Source organism: Megascapheus bottae, chromosome 11 (genome assembly GCF_031878675.1).
Source record: "Megascapheus bottae isolate mThoBot1 chromosome 11, mThoBot2.hap1, whole genome shotgun sequence".
NCBI lineage: Eukaryota > Metazoa > Chordata > Mammalia > Rodentia > Geomyidae > Megascapheus > Megascapheus bottae.
The window spans coordinates 51,801,371-51,819,771 of record NC_143519.1 but is presented as its reverse complement, the minus strand read 5'-3'; the positions used below and the strand labels follow the sequence as shown (position 1 = coordinate 51,819,771).

Below are 18,401 nucleotides of genomic sequence, written 5' to 3'. Positions count from 1 at the left end.
CCCTGAACACATGCTGGACATCACAAATGCTAGATTAGCACTCCTGTGCATGCCAGAAGCCAAATCCATAGTCTTATAGATCTGTATACCACCATATTCTTAAAAAAAGGTTTTGTTCTTTTGATTTTTTTTGTCCATCATGAGGTTTGAACTCAGGGTATGGGCACTCGTCTCTATGCTCTCTTGTTCAAGACTAATGCTCTACCACTTTGTGCCACAAATACACTTCTAGTTTTTGAATGGTTAGTTGAAGTTAAGAGTCTCACAGGACCTTTGGTGCCTGGGCTGGCTTTCAACTGTGATCCTTAGATCTCAGCCTCCTGAGTAGCTTGGATTACAAGCATGGCTACCCACGTTCAGCCACACACAGAAAGTGTTCAATATCATTTAGAATTTATTTTTGGTGCTTTCAAAGGTAAAACTAAACTCTTTAAAGTAATTTTAAATGATATTTTAAAATTGGAGAGATGATGTTCATTATGATGCTAATAAAATGGGATATATGACTATAAAAAACAATCTTATAGGGAGATCAGTGAGAAGAATGGAGAAGGGATTCAAGGGAATGAAGAACAACAAAAGGTCACTCACATACACGAACAACACATACAATCACAAATACTAATATAGCATAATGAATTCCACCAAACACTGTACATAAAGTATGGAGGATAAAGAAGAACAATGGGAATATAGTAGAGAATGTGATTTTTTTCTGTACATTGTTTACATGCAAATTCATGAAAACTTCATAATAAAACCATTTCATATTATGAATATGTGTTAACTCAGAAAGACTAAAAGTAAAAGCAATTGAGAGTGGATTTGTAGCTTATTTGGTAGAGCTCTAGCTAAGAAACAAACCCAAGCAAGAATAAAGCTGAGTTCAACTCCAGTATAGCCTCATCCCAAGAATTAAAAGAATGGGAAAAACGAAGCAAAACAAACCAAATAGCTTTCTTTACTCTGCACTTGAATTGCAGAAATTGGAAAGAAAATTTGATACATGCTTTTGGTATAATCCAAAGATTTTCTTTAATCCCTAAATGTGTTTTCTGTCACATTTGAAAGATACACAATGGAAAGCCATGTTAAAAATATTTTATGAACTTCATGAAAAACAGCAAATACTTTGAATTATTTCTACGAACAAACACTTAAAATAATGTATACGTGTTCTCAACATACTTAAGTCTATCAATCTGTAAAAGAGTTTATAAAAAAAATTTAGTACCCAGATTAAGAGTAATCATTATCTATTAAGAAAGAAAACAAATTACAATAAAGTATCAAAAGTAGAATAAATTCATCATTTTTATTCAAAATATTAGAACAAATGCTAAAATTGAATCCAAAACTAATAAATATCTAAAGCCTGTATAGAAATTAAATCCCAATGGGCAGAAGTTTATAACTCATGATTTACAACATCCTAAGTAAAACAGTACTCCTGCAATCAATTAGTGAGAGCTGGGAATATAAGATTGTCTTCTGTTTCCAGGAGCAATTTGCAAAGTGTGCTCATGAATATGATATATACATGTATATGACTATGTGTACAAACATATATATGCAAAAAGTCTATCCAGTCTTTTCACAGACTCCTTTAATAAAGAGCTCTATTTATGAACAAAGATAATCAATGTAATGACCTATGCAATATTAGGTCCAAATGAAGTTCCACTAAGACTGATAGAAAGGACCATATCTGATCCTACTCACTACTGTATGAAACAAGGAAGGAATGCCACATCCTATAGGGAAATTATAAATACATATATGCATCCAGTACTTTTCTTAAACATTCATTTCATGGAAACTTGTCACTTCTAAGTTCATCTTATACTTCAGCAATCTATCAAACATACTTTCTTCATAATTAAACTTCTTACTCTTGGGTTCTTGTCTATTAATAATACTTTACTAGAACTTATACTAGTAAATCTATTTAACCAGTCTTCAGCTAAGAGGCAACTATCAATACCCAGAGAGCTTTGAATCGACTTTACCTCAAAATGAAAATAAAACCAGACCTCCTTCCCTAGAAAAAAACTCCTTCTTCCAGTTGTCAGCTATTACAATCTGCCTTCCAGTTTCAGCTTAACTTGCAACAAAAACAATAGAGCATAGTTTTTAAAGCAAGATTTTGCTTATAACATGTATAAATTGTTAATCATTCTTCCCCATTATATTATATGCCATTCAAGCTCCCAATTATTAGCCCGAAAAAGTGACCCTGACAAGTTCCCATGTTTCTAAATACTGGGTCACAAAGGGAAAGATGCCTAGTGACATTGCCTGAAATGTAACCGTTAAACCACAAGGGGCAAAAGAACATTGTTTCAATATGGAACTAACCAACTCTTGTACATTTTAGATTGTATTTGACTCTTAAGCCTTCAGGAAAATAAAGGACACTTCCTCTTTAATTCCTACAGGCATTTGCTGTTCAAAAGATACATGTATGCATCTATACTCATGGTTTAAAGTACACTCAAGTATCAGTAGAGTCTTAAGAAGCTTTCTAAGCAAAGGGTCATCACAAATGATATTACAGAAAATATCAGTACATTCAATACATGTTGACACTTGCTAGAGAAAAGTATTAAATGGATATAAATTAAATAAAAATTAATATCTATATGAGGACTCCTATATTATAACAGATGTAAAATAATCTAAGAAATACTTTAGAATAGATTAATAATAACCTAACTTTTTCTGTAGACACAAATAAAACAATAAACTACTTCTCTTACTTTATGTGGCTTGATTAAGTGGCTTTACTTCAAAGATTATTTCAGTACAACTAATATGTTTTAATAAAGGCAAATAATCAAGTATAATTGTGAGTGATATATTCTTTCAGAAAATGTATTTTTAAATTAATGAAATATAATTTGACAAGCTATAGCCTGATAAAAACTTTCTAAGAATGACATATTATTAAACAAATCATTTTAAAATTTAATGAATTATTTTAAACCAAATCATTAATAGTTTAATATAATTATTAATTATATAATATATAATTTAAAATACATACAGTTCATGAGAAAATAAAAATGATACTGATTTTACTTATTTTGCATAGTAAATATAATCTTTTTAAATGAGCTGAATTAAAAGTATATAATGAAATTTATATAATCTATGCACAGTAGATATGTTTATCTAAATAAAAATTAAAAGGTATGACTAGTCAAAAAATTTATCTACTGCCAAGAGCATGGCCTAGCAGTAGAGTGCTTGGCTAGCACACACAAAGTCCCGGGTTCGATTCCTCGGTACCATATACACAGAAAAAGCCAGAAGTGGTGGTGTGGCTCAAGTGGTAGAGAGCTAGCCTTGAGAAAGCCCAAGGAGACTACTCAGGTCCTGAGTTCAAGCCACAGGACTGGCAAAAATATTACATATTACATCTAAGATTATAAAGAAATATTGTTAAACTACATAAACACTAAAATATTATACTTTCTAGGTGATTTATTTGCTTTATGACAATACTGCTAATTAAGACTCTACATATAGCATTTAACTATTAATGGGGCTGCTTGGTTACTTTATAAAAAATTTAAATTGTTTTCTATAACAATTTTAGTTAGCCAAGAGTTTTGGGGAAAAATTATGACTTAAGTTCACTAGGTAAATTACAAGTCATTAATTTTTGCAAGAGAATGTTTTTTTTTGTTTTGCTTTGTTTTGTTTTGATTCTTTTGCCAGTCCTGGGCTTGAGCTCAGGGCCTGAGCATTGTCCTTGGACTTTCTCAAGGCTATAGCTCTACCACTTGAGCCTCAGCATCACTTCCGGCTTTTTTTTTTTGTATGTGTGTGGTACTGAGGAATCGAACTGGGGTCTTCATGCATGCTAGGCAAGCACTCTACCATTAGGCCAAACTCCCGGCCCAAGAGAGAGTTTTAATATGAGATTTTCTAAACTGATCTTATTAGTCTATCAAATTTTAATTTAGTATTATTAAAAATAAAATTAAAAATAAGGATACATTTCCTAGGAAAATACGTTCTTACAAATATTCACTTAAATTATCACTTGTAATTAATTTGTAGTTTATAAAAATTATCAGTGTGAGGATATTATCACAACTAAAGTAATTCTCAAATAATCCATTGTAATTTACACTGAGGACTCTGAAATCAGCCACATTTTAATGGTGATCTTGAGCAGTAATTCTATTTCTTTCTTCCTCATAATCAGCATAATAAAATTATTTTGTTAACAAAATATTTAATATACCATTATAGTTTATCAAATGGTATTTCTTTATTTTCCTTATTTTTTTCAAACTGTTCTCTTGGCACAACAATTTATGTAGCTATTTGTCTTAACAAAACTTTACTAAACTGATAGTGAAATTGTTTTGAAATAAAACCAAGTAGTGAATAACTCTAGTTATTCTTCCTCTACTCACACATGAACATCACCATCACAGCACAATAAGACAACATGTAACAGAACTGGATTTTAACCAAAAGAACAATTATCCAATGCACTACACTGCATCTAAAGAGAAGTTCTCCAAACTGTATTTTTGTTTGATCTACCAAAACCAAATTGTATTTTGCTTAAGAAAGGATACCTTTTCAAAGAAAATCTTCTCTTAAGTCCCATAAGGATAGTTGTCTAATTTTGCATTACCTACCAAATTAATTGCATTAATTCATCTTTATCAGAATATACTGTTTGCAACTACTGTATAGAATCATCTAATTCAAAGGAAAATGAAGTTTCTATCTAATTTACTGAATCTCAGACAAAATATAAAAAATGATCATCATTTCAGGATTAGGCTTAAGCTTTTTGAATTAATTTCTTAACTGTTTGATCAATTCTAGTTCTTAAATATTAAATATCTAGTCAAAGGAACTCTGCTTGATTTTTGTACTCAAACTCAGTGGACTGAGAGGAGTCAATATTAGTCACAAAGAAATTAGAATACATCCAAATAGCCTTGATGACTTATTATCCTGGAATAATTACTGAGAATAATTACAAATAGGATGTTCAAACATACTTAATGAACTTATTGAAAAACTTATCACTTCAAAAGCTTTTTATTGCCACAAGTCATCTGACCCTGCTAAATAGAATTTATCTAATAATTTATTGCCAATAATGTTTTATAAATAATTAAGGCAGTATACAGTATTATTAATGTAAATTTAAGTACTACAGGGGAAGTTAAGTCATATGACCAGCTAAACGGGAACTCTTTGGGTTCCACTGTCTTGTTGCTCATGTTTATAATTACAGTTAACATGAATGTCAATCTTAAACCACAATATCTAGAAAAAGAATAATTGCTCAAAATCAGTTTTCATCACAATTGTATCTACAAGGCAAATTCTAGTTAACTTAAGTAAATAATTCTCTATTGCAAATAGTATTGTAAGATAAAGGAAATTCATATAAAGAAAGATGAGGGCCAAGAGTTTGGCCTAGCAGTAGATTGCTTGCCTAGCATGCACAAAGACCTTGGTTTAATTTCTCAGTACCACATACACAGAAAAAGCCACAAGTGGTATTGTGGCTCAAGTAGCAGGGCACTAGCTTTGAGCAAAATGTGTCCAAGGACAGTGCCCAGGCTGAGTTCAAGCCCCAGGGCTGGCAAAGAAAGGTAAAAAGATAGAAAGGGAAAGAAGAAAAGAGAGGGAGGAAGGGAGGGAGGGAGGGAGGGAGGAAAAGAACAAAGGAAGGGAGGGAGGGAGGGAGGGAGGGGAAGGAGGGAAGAAAGGAGCCCAATTACAATCTATTTCTTTAGAATATGTGACATATAGTATTTTAAATCTAAAATTGCAATGATAGAAAAAACACTGGGTTATCATCATAATGGCGAAGATCAGAACGTCCTGAATACTTCTGAGGTGTGATTTGTGCATTTGGTTACAAGTACTCTAAATAATCCTGAGTATAAACTATTATGGTTTCACAATGGTAGAAATAACATACTCAGTAATAATACACTCAAAAGTTGTACTAATAATATTAAGCTCAAAGTTTGCCTTGAAAAGTCACATATGAAGTAACAACTATATTAATATTGTTACAAAATAATAAAAGCTACAAAAATACTCTGGCACAAACCCATCTTTAAGGTCTTCCCTCAATGAAGTATTTTAATTTCACCTATCATGATACTATAAAACAGCTCATTGAAGTAGTCAACATATAGTTCCATACTGTCAGTGAGGTAAGTAAGGTAAGGCTTAAGAAAATAATGAAAAAGTTCACAAGAAGGGATTGCTTCAGCTTGAAATACAGAAGCCTCTGTGTGTGTGTGTGTGTGTGTGTGTGTGTGTGTGTCTGTGTGTGTGTGTGCGTGTGTGTGTGTGTGATATTGCTGATTTTCACCAAAAGGTAAGTGAAAAGTAGACACTTATAAATGTTGCCATGCTAACTGGTTTCAAAAAAATATACAGTTGCTTTGCAAGACTGAAAAACCTGAAGTGATTCTGATTCATCTGGAAGAATTTAATATGGACTAAAAGTAAGATGATATATCCTACAGCAAGGTCTCATTCATCTTTGTAAGCAGGTGACATAGGCATAAAATCAGAAATCCTACAATCTCATGAATAATTACTAATTTTTATTATTCAAACAGGAGAGACTCTATAACACAACTTGGTTATACCATTTTAAAATATGAATGGTTCTATCACTGATGCACAAACACCCGGATCACCTTCAAGACTTTAAATAAGAAACTTAATTTAGTGTGTGTGTGTGTGTGTGTGTGTGTGTGTGTGTGTGTGTGTGTGTGTGTGTGTGTGTGTGTATGGGTCATGGGGCTTTAACTCAGCCTGGGCATTGTCCTTGAGCTCTTCAGCTCAAGGCTACCGCCCTACCCCTGGGCCTGGGCATTAGGCTACTACCCTACCCTTAAGCCAAGCCCCACTTCCCATTTTCTAGAGGTTAATTGGAGGTAAGAGTCTCAGGTCTTTTTGTGCCCCAGCAGGGTTTGAACTTTGATTCTCAGATCTCAGCCTCCTGAGTAGCTAGGATTACAGGCATGAGCCACCATGCCTGGCTTAATTGATTTTCTATACAATTATTTATAGAAGAGCAAGTATTCTGAAACAAATAGTGAAGAATATTAAAAATGTAAAGTAGGACAGAAGTGGATCACTGTACAGTTTACAGCTGGGCAGATATTGCTTTTAAACAGAGTAGTATATTTCCTTTTTACTCAGCAATAAACTAAGTACACAATATACATTTTAAAAGAATGAATGATTACAGGGGAAAATTAATGTGAATGATCTAAAAATTCCTTTAAAAACAAAACAAAATAAAAATCAGTATGTTGACTTCTTACACTATCTTTTAAGCTACTACGTGAAATAAATTAAATTATGATATTAAAATATAGTATATACACTATAATAAGTAAGGCAGTAAAAATATGTATATATCTTGAATGAATGGTGCTGATAAACTGTCAAATAAAGAATTAGATCAAATACTTCAAATTAGCCATTCAAAAAGTACTAAATTATTTTGAAATTTTGAGTTACCATATTTCAGACTGCATAATCTTTGAAAGTACATCTCAAATTTAAAAATGATATATTTTATATGAATTAGTAAGAAATGTTTACATTTCACAAGTAGTTTTCTTCATCTTCTTTTTAGTATTATTAATAAATTTTATGTTACAGATCATAATTTTCCCTGTTATTTATATGATAAACAAAACACTTTGAAATTAACTCAGGACTAGAATTAAAATGAGGTGTTCCCTATACTGATCTGCCTCTCAATAAAATTAGCACCTCCTCAATAAAATTAGCACCAGGTGCATGCTCATGGGCTTGTCCTTGGTCCCCAAGGGACGATGGCCCCCACATCCAAGGTGGAACATACCATTGTGGGCCTGGCCAAGGACACCTCCCTGGAACCCCAGAAGACCATAACACATTTTTATTTTTGCTTCTTTATTAACCACTATATAAGCCTACCCCCAAATCCAGTCCCTAGCACAACCTTCTATCCCATGGGAAGGTTCATGCCCCTCGCTTTTCTTCAAAAAACCAGTCCTTGCCTGTTTTTAAAAATCATGTAATGATAAAGAAGGATATCAAAACACAGGATAACTTTTCACTTCAAAGCTTTAGACTTTCAAAATTCATGCCAATACATTACAACTAATAATACTCAAGTCATAACTTATAGATGGAAGCTGAATACTGTAAAAGCAAGATTGCTTTTATATTTAAATATATACATCACACAAAGATAGTCCCAATACAAGAACAATAATATTAGCAATATTAAAACAATGTTATTAATACTAATTCAGTTAATATGAGGAAATTCTGTATTCTATTTCATTGTGCTTGAATTTTTACCACAGATTCAGTCACTAATTTTTTTCATCAATTCAAAATGGCCCATAAAAGATCTTACGTATATGTGCAACATTTCAATAAAGGTTCTGAATTAAAGATTAAAAAGTTTGTCAATATAGTTTGTCCTCTGAAAATGCAAAAGTAAATGATGTACAGAGGCAGATCGAATCTGAAATCACTATTTAACTTCATATATATATAATTCTAGGACATGACATTAAATCTAAATATGATGCATGAGTTATACAATATGTATATTAATTGAAATTCAATAAAAGATATTTCAATTTTATAAAGTCATAGACCATAAATATTTCTTGGTTCCTCAAGATTGAATGACATTTAAAGAAAAAAATGATACCAATTAGTATTGTGCTAATCTTATTATAAAACAAGACCAGTCTTTAAGCAGTATTGGTTTGAAAAAAACCTTACCATATTAAGTTGTCTACAGGGCAAAGTATGAACATTTGTAAAGGATAACATCAGGATTAAGAATTTGCCACACTGCATATAATAATCACTATGCTATACCTAGAAATATTTTTGTTTTTTGTCAATAAAGAAATTCTTTAATTGTAATAAAACTCTACATGCCAGGGTTTCTTTTATTTTGTGTAAATTTTCTTATTCTAAAAATATTTTTATTAACAGTTTTGCAACAGAACTCAAATGCTGCACTTTTTGAAACAGCAATGATTATGCCATACTTAAGTATGTAGATTAACACCAGATTTTGTACACTAAAATACAAAACTTACCAGACAGTTGTTTCCACTTGACTGTCATTTAGCTGCCGATTGTCCAATTGAGCAAAAAGTGGAAAAAGCACTTGAATCCCTCCAATTGAATGAATTGCACTATGAATTGAATGTGTTACTATAGCCTTCACATCCTACATCAGACACAAAAATATTTATTGAACTTATGGCATATTTTCATCACTATTTCTCTGTCTTCAATATCTTTATAAGACATTGATATTTAAGAGCTCAAAATGATATAATTTTCAAAGATGTATACGAATGATATATATACTTGAGGTATTGATAATCACTTTTAAATTTGAAATCTGGAGAGACCTTTATATTTCAAAAATAGAAATTATTTTAGAATAATTAAGATTCTTGATTGATTTAAAGATTTAAGGTTAACTTTTATATTAGCTTTAAGGTAATTTGTATATCTTCTTAAAATGTATGTTGATCTCTAATAAGTATGTGTTCAGTTAATCAATAGATTTTATTTCTTAGTAGGGCAGAAAAAAACATTTTCAACAAAAACAAGTCCGAATGAATTTGCAAGCAAGCTGGACACAGTAGTCCATGTCTGTAATCACAGTCACCTGGGGAAGCAGAAATCTAGAAAATTGTAATTCAAGGCCATCTCCAAAAAAACCCAGATGAGATGGAACTCAGTAATCTGAGCTACGTATGATACATACATAGGAGGATTGTATTCCAAAGCAAGTGTTGAATAGAAAATGCAAAGAACTGATCAACTAACAAAAAAGAGATGAGTGCATGGCTCAAGTGGTAGCACATATGCCTAGCAAGCAAAAGGCCCTTAGTTCAAACCCCACTCATGTCAAAATCATAACTAAAAAATATTCATCTAAAAAGAGTGATGGTGTTTCTTTAAAGGAGCAATATTTAATGAATCAAATAGAAATAATATTATGCAGATAAAAACATGGACAACAAACTACTATTTCTCACCTGGAGCATTAGAGCATGTGGGGAGTGCACAAAAATTGATGCATTTTCCTTTGGCGATGATTCCAGGCATAACTGAGCATCAGTGGCCTTAGCATTATATGTAAAGGCAATACTACTTGCAAGTTTACCATCATAAAGAACCTGTTTATGATGTTCTGCCAGATGAATATCACTCTCTGATTTAAACTTGAAGGTACTCTGAAACAAATAAAATGAAAGTAAATATTTTTTTTAAAAAATCTTTAAAAAGTACATTTTTAAAACAGAAAAATTATAACAATCAACAATTTGCTATGTGCCTTCCTTGTGTCAGGCACATGACTATTTTCATTACTATATTATTTTCAATTATGTCAATATACTAATGCAAACATTCTGTAAGTTTTTTGAGTATTTGAAAAATAATTTTATTAGAAAAATGCGAGACACGATGGTAAATAATTTATTTTAAACTTCATAAACTTTTCTTATCACTTTCAAAGATATTTACAAAAGTGAATAGACCATGACAAATGACTTCCTTAACACAGAAAACTAACAGTTTATACTAAAAAAGGTTGAGATGTAAAAATATTTTGCTTCTTAATTTTAAAAAAAAGCACATTGAATGCCAGTGCTATACATTAAAACCAAAAGATTTCAATAAAACAAGTTAATACCTTATTTTTATATAGTAATATTTGACTGTATTAAAGGCAGTAGTTTAATTTGCTCAGAAGTATGAATCTTACAATGAAAAAGATATTCAATCTTTGTAATAATCCCATGAAATTAGTATTATCTGTTTTCAATTATACAACTGTGAAAACATTGTTATAGAAATGAAGATACAGAGCTGGCCGTGGTGGCTCACGATGGTAATCCTGACTACTCAGGAGGCTGAGATCTGAGGATCACAGTTCAAAGCCAGCCCAGGCACTAAAGATCAAGAGACTTTTATCTCCATTTAATCACCAGAAAACCAAAAGTGACACTGTGGCTCAAGAGGGAGGGCAGCCTTGAGATGAAGGGCTCAGGGACAATGCCCAGGCCCAGAGGTAGGGCAGTAGCCTTGAGAACTCAGGGAAAGTGCCCAGGCCCAGATTCCAAGCCCCACGACCGACCGACAATTAAAAAAAAAAATACAGGAAGAAAAGAATTAGGATGCTTCAAATATTTTGCCACACAGTCAAAGAGTTGGTTAAGGGAGTCATGAGTTATAATCCTGCAGCTGCCATTGTTGCCTGAAAGCTAGTATGTCTTTAAGTAATATGGCTCTTACTTCCTCTTCCTTAAGTTATAATGAGGGTAACTCAAATGTTAAAAACTCATCTTTTTTGTTTTTTTCAATGTCAGTCGTGGGCTTGAACTCTTGACCTGTGAGCTGTCCCGGACCTCTTCAGATCAAGGCTACCACCCTACCCCTTGAGCCATAGTACCACTTCATTTTCTAGTAGTTAAATGGAAACAAGAGTGTAACGGACTTTCATGCCCAGACTGGCTTTGAATTGCAAAGGTCAGACCTCAGCCTTCTGAGGAGCTAGCATTACAGGTGTGAGCCCTTGGTGTCCAGCTCAAACTCACTATCTTTTTTTCTTTTTCTTTTTTTTTTTTTTTTAGCCAGTCCTGGGCTTGCGCTCAGGGCCTGAGCACTGTCCTTGGGCTTTCTCAAGGCTAGAGCTGTACCACTTGAGCCTCAGCACCACTTCCAGCTTTTTTCCATGTATGTGGTACCAAGGAATCAAACCCATGTCTTTGTGCATGCTAGGCAAGCACTCTACCACTAGGCCAAACTCCTGGCCTCAAACTCACTATCTTATAGGAAGCAAATGAACACTCATGTAAGTGAAGTGGGCTAGGTTGGAGATCTCCACTAGAGAGCATAGTCTGTTTGAAAGAAACCTCTACTGCTGTCCTCAATTCAATTATTATGCTATACTTCCAGTCTTCTAAAATTTTAAAGAGAAAATATAAAGTCTGCTCTTATAAAATAATATCACCAAGGTTTTTAATTCAAATACCTGAAAATAATGCAGGCCAGTTTCAGACAGTTTTCTATTTGACTGATATATTGCTAACATAAAGCTAGATACAAACCATTCATCAAGAATTGCACCAAGACAAAAGCATAGTTAGAAATGTATAAAAATATAGTTAGGGAGGGTAAACATGTAAGTATGTTTAAGTGTTTGATATTAAATATAACAAAAATTGCCTTATTTGGAAAAGAGCTTTTATTATCTATTATCTACTCAATTAAGTACAATATAAAACATTGCCTCTCAACTCAAAATTTCATATTTTAATTGCTTTTCTTAAAACTCATGGATTCCAACTTTCCAAGCTAGAGTTAACAGTTGAATTTTTTTTAAGTCCTGGTTTAAAATAAAGATTTAATGAGTCTTTTAAATGTTTCTTTTTCTGTTTTTTTCTACTTTATCCATTATACTAAAATAAATCTTTGTTAAAATTTCACCTTGTGAGACACTCCTTTTTTGTGAGACACTAAAATATTTTTGTAAGTTGATCTGAAGGGTCTATGATTTCTTTGCCTGGAAAGTGAAAGCTGACAGAAGGCTTCATCCATTCTCCAGTGACAACATGGTAAGCTTGAGCCAGGAGGGGTTTTTGGTTTCTCTGTTTGTTAGCTTGTTTTGCTATTCCCTGGGCTTGCACACTGGGCATGGGTGCTATTTCTGAGCACATTTGCGCTCAAGGATATCACTCTACCACTTGACTCTCCTCATAGTCTGAGTCTACGAGACACATGCTGGCTTCAACCTACAAACCTCAGATCTCAGTCTCCTGAGTTGTCAGGATTGTAGGCATGAGCCTACTGAGCCAGGAGATGAAAATCACATGGTATAGAAAGTGCTTAGCTTTGGCATATTTATCTCCAATTCTTTGTTGACTGTGGAAACCCTAGGACTCCATGGGAACTATGGCTGAATGCAGGAAGTAGGAATGGACTGTGTACATGGAGAACGCCTGCTACCATCAGAAAATTGCTGTTAATGTGATTGCTAAACTTGTGTCTGAGTAAAGACATGGAATTCTGACATTTCACAGTGATCATGTCAAAGACAGGAGTGCCTCTATGTACTTCTTACTGCGTCCTTATACCTTGTTACCTGCCCCTTACAATGTGCTCATGATTTGTAACTGAAACTGCTCCAAGCAAACCTATACTTTCTGATTCCTTAAAAGTAGAATATGGGATAAATTCATGTGTATATGTGTGCATGTGTGTATGTTTATGTGCATATGGGCATGCACATGTGACAATCCTGGGTCTTAGACTAAGGGTTTGGTCCTGTTTCTGAACAGTTTTACTCAAGGCTAATGCTCTATTTCTTGACTCACAGATCCACTTCCATATTTTTGCTTGTTGACTGGAGATAAGAGTCTCACAGGATTTCTTGAATAGGCTCAGCTTCCTGAGTAGGATTACAAGAATGAACCCAGGGGTATCCTATTCTTTCAACTTGAATTACTTCTATCAATTAAACTCATTGCTCATTACCACAGAAATCATATTTTCCCTAAGTAATTCATCTATCCTCAGAGTATCTTCTGGATGGAACCAGCAGTGATGCTTCATCTGAGGAAGCTGGGAATCTGCAGTGGTGGATGATTTGTTAAATTATTTGTAAAGAAGTTAGAGATGAAATTATTCATTCCTCTGTGAGGTGTTCAGCACCTGAGGGATAGCTCTCTAATTCCAGTGAGAAATTCCCTTCTTCTTTTATCCTTTCCTTCATTTCTTCTTTCTCCTTCCTTCTTTTCTCATGGGCATTTATCCAAAATATTATTAACCCCGATAAGGATACAATAATGCCACTTGCACAACCAGTGTAGTGCAGCACTCTTCATCCCACCCAAGGTGTGTCTAGATGCCCCTTAATGTGTGGATGGATGAATGGTCCACACAATGGAATTTTACTCACCATTAGAAATAGTATTACATCATTTGCAAAGAAATAGAGATACCTGAAAAAACTATGTTAAGTGAAAAAAGTCAGGCTCAGAAATACAAAAGAAACAATTGCCTCTCATGTGAAAGCAGAACATTAATATTTACATAAATTGCATTTATCTAAATGTAAAAGTATTTATTTACATTGATAAATATGCCAAGTTGTGTGCAAGTGCTCACAAATGTAATATGGCATTTCTATGGGAGCATTCAAACACTATAATTCCTTAGAAAAAAGAATGCACATTCCACCAAAATGAGTATCAGAAAACACACTAGTGAGTAGGGGAGGGGATAGAGGACTGAAAAGGGGAATAGAGAAAATGTGCTCATAATATTCAATGCATATCCTATGACACTAAGAAACATGAGGGACAGGGATGTTTTGGAGGGATGGGAAAGAATGATTAATGGATGACATCAATGGAGATATACAGTACATATAAACTGATTTGTTGAAGTCACTCCTTTGTACAACTACTTAAAATCAATAAAATATAAAAATTAAATAAAATACTAAGCAATTAAAAACTAGGACACTGAAGCAACTTTTAAAGTCTGTAAAATGTAAGATTAAGAAAGTACAACTATCCAGGCACTAGAAGCTCATTCCTGTATTCCTCCCTACTCAGAAGAACCAGCCCTGAGGCAGGAAAGCCAGCCCAGGCAGGAAAGTTCTGGTAGATTCTTATCTACAATTAAAAATCAGAAAACTAGGAGAGCTGTGGCTCAAACTGGTAGAGCATTATCCTTCAGTAAAAGAACGCGGGGACAGCACCCAGGCCCTGAGTTCAACCCGCAAAACTGACAGGAAAAAGAAAAGATAAAAGAAAAAGAAAAGGAAAAAGAAAAGGAAGGCAGGGAGGGGGAGGGAGGGAGGGAGGGAGATAACGAAAAGGCAGCTAGTCCAGAAGCAATACTGTCGTCCTTGGTTTGCTTAAGAATTATCTTTAGATATGAAAATGTGAGAATGAGTGGGACAGTCTTCAAAACACATCAAAGGAAGGAGTACATCTCCCTGTATTGTGTCCAGTAAGATCACTCATATATGGCTTACTGCTCTCTCTCAAAAAATATCTATCAAAAACGAAGTCATTTAATCGAGTAGGGAAGGGGGGAAAACAAGATGACAGGCGGGATGAGGGGAGGGAAATGGAAACCAAGACATGAGAAAAGGTATCAATGTTTGTGAAGCAATGCACCTTCTATCTGGTGACTATAATGTAACCCTTCTATTAATTACAATAAAAATACACACAAAAAAGAAGTCACTTAGTAATTTTTTTGTTGGTTGTGGGGCTTGAACTTAGGGTCTGGACATTGTCCTTAACTCTTCTTTTTCAAAAGCTAGCACTCAAGTAGAGCCAAAGCTCCACTTCTTAAGTTTTTGATAAGTCACCTGACTGGGCTGATTTCAAACTGCCATCTTCCAATCCCAGCTTCCTGAGTAGTTAAGATTACAGGTGTGAGCCACCAGTGCCTCCCCAAGGAGGTCATTTTAAATCTTCTATTTCTACCATTGACACCCATAGGAAAGGGGTAAAAACTGCATCTCCTTTTCTAGATAGTTTTGTTAAGCCGGTTATAAATGTTTATAAAAAGCCTGAGCCACAGAGGAGGTTAAAGAATTCCCATTATTTATTCAGGCATAGACAACCCAGACCTAAACTGCTCCTTTTCCCAGTTTTTAAGTGATACTTCAGAGAGTGTTTCATAAGATGATTTCCAAGGTCTTTGTTTTTATCATAGTTACTTCAAGGCAGGGACCCAAGGCAGGGAGTTTGGCCTAGTGGTAGAGTGCTTGCCTAGCATGCATGAAGACCCAGGTTTGATTCCTCGGTTCCACATACAAAAGCCGGAAGTGGTTCTGTGGCTCAAGTGGTAGAGCCTCTAGCCTTGAGAAAGCCCAAGGACAGTGCTCAGGCCCTGAGTTCAAGTCAGGACTGGAAAAAAAATACAAGAAAAAGAAAATACAAGAAAAAGAAAAGAAAATACTGACATTTAAAGCCTTCAGTGGGGTAAGCTTTCTGTAACCATCTTTTACAACACAGTTTATTTAAATCATAGCCCTACTGTGTGTGTTCTATCATCAAGCCATGCCTACATATTAGTCAATACGTAATCTGTATTCCCTTGTTTCTATCTTTTTAATTATGTTCTTTCTCAAATACTATCATTACCTCCCATCCACCTTCTGAAATCCATTTATCATTTATCTTCTAAGAACACTAAAAGAATAATCTTCCTTCTCTGAAAATTTCCTAAATCCTCTGTGGCTGGAATTAATCCAGCCTAGCTTAAAACTAAAAGAATATTTGCATTATATTTCCTGTCCGGTACATATATCAACTTCTAATTATAAATATTTAGAAATGTAATTACATTCTCATAAAGAAAGTATGAGCTTAATCATTACTAATCCTTAAAGCTTAGAACACTTTTTCAGTACAATAAATATTCAATGTATTGCTAAATTTTATTCAACTGCATGTCATGTAATCATTATTATCACTGTTTTACATGCAAGAATGTAGAGAATAAAGATTACAGTCACAACCTTGACAGTAATGACATATATTAGTGATTAAAATCTCTCTGCATAAAAGGAAGTCAGTACTTCACCATAGAAAATTACTAAAACATTAAAATCTACAGCATGCAAAGTGCAAGTGCTAGTGCTATAATCACTGAAATATTTCAAATATTAAACAGAAACTCATTAGTGACATAAACCAGTATCCAAAAGAAAAGCTATTTAGCATGACACTAAGAAAATACATATTATTTATGAAAGTCAAAAAATTTAAATTTGATAAAATTTTGTTGATTTTTTAAAAAGAAAGCATATATTAAAGTTTTATTGGTTTATATCAAGTAACTTCATGAAACTTATTCCATGAATAGGTTCTTTAAGACATGCAGTACCATAGAAGAATGATCATATGAATCATTAAGAACATATGATAATGAAGCTGCAGGCTCAACCAATATCTATCTATCTATCTATATATATATACACACATATATATGTACATAACTTATACAGATAACTTGAGTAGAAAAGTAAAATAATTATTTGTTTTAAAGGAAAAATCCTAAAATTTCTGTTTCAATACCATCATTTAATTTTATAATAATTATGGAGCAATTATAGATTACAGACAGCTGCACCCACACAGCCAAATATATAAAATCTTCAATCATTATGCAATTTCTAACAAATCTCTTCTACTATTGACAACAGCTGCTTTCTACTAGGATTAATGGAACATCAAGTGGGTGATGCCCAAGAATCCATAAGGAAGTCTCACAAAGGTCTCATGCCACAACAGCTCAGGTTTCACAAGTTCTCACTGTTTCTTTAAATAGTTGATTAATTCTGACCCAAAGCTCCTGCTCTCAGCAAGAACACCTCCATGTTCTACTCAGTTTTTTGTTGGCGGAGGGGGAGTTGTCGATCATGGGGCTTGAACACTAGGCCTGGGCACTGTCCCAGAGTTGTTCAGCTCAAGAGCGCTCTACCACTTTGAGCCACAGTGCTACTTTCGGTTTTCTTGTGGTTAACTGAAGGTAAGAATCTCATGGTCTTTCATGCCCGGGCTGGCTTTGAACAGCAATCCTCAGATCTCAGCCTCCAGAGTAGAAAGAATTACAGGCATGAGCCACCAGCACCCAGCCTTTTTACTCATTTTTATTGGCTCCAATCAGAGAATCAGAATAAATATGGGGCACATCTTAAGTGCTTTCTTGTTCTGTGTGATTTAACAAATGTCTAAAAAGGAATGTCATGCATTTTTCCCAGTTTTATAATTATTTTTAATTGTAAGACATAGCTAACATCAGCAACTACATCAGAGCAAAACCAGAAGTCAGCTTAAGTGTTCTAAAATGAACCCAACAAGAAGGATAATAACTGGATGGCAGGTATTTAAAGTATTTTTTCTTAATTTATTTTTATTTTAACTATTTTTAAATATGAATTCTATCATTTTAGAAAAAGAAACTGGGTAAAGAGTAAATGATAAAGAGAAGTTTTAAGCATAGTAATGTTATTACATGTAATTAAGGAAAGCAGAGTCTTTAACCTCTGGAGATAAAATATCACATAAGGGCTACCCAAACAATCTTATGAGTCTTGTTTTAAAGTTATCTTCTGTATGAAGTATTTCCTAGTTCCTAAAATAACAAGTCTTTGTAATAATATCAGGCTTAGAATTCATAAGTGATATCATTGGTAGAATCTTAGTCAACTTTACATTTTTAGGTTTTTCACTAAAACTTTCAAGATAAACTCCTTACAGTATTACATCTTTCTTGATCCATGAACCATAACTTTTAAGGATGTTTGGCTTATGTTT

At 33.7% G+C, this 18,401-nt stretch overlaps 1 protein-coding gene across 5 annotated transcripts in view; it reads right to left on the bottom strand.

Moving 5' to 3' along the window:
• Nbea (neurobeachin) overlaps positions 1-18,401 on the bottom strand; it is a 496,782-nt gene that overhangs the window by 418,043 nt on the left and 60,338 nt on the right. For 4 of the 5 annotated variants that reach the window (XM_090342258.1, XM_090342251.1, XM_090342252.1 and 1 more), the window contains exons 9-10: positions 10,089-10,286; positions 9,132-9,265 (exon numbers count right to left, since the gene is read on the bottom strand). In XM_090342258.1, the coding sequence (XP_090198384.1) occupies positions 9,132-9,265; positions 10,089-10,286 (332 nt within the window). Of the gene's footprint in view, positions 1-9,131; positions 9,266-10,088; positions 10,287-18,401 lie in introns of those variants that run through there. The other variant, XM_090342255.1, reaches the window with a different exon arrangement.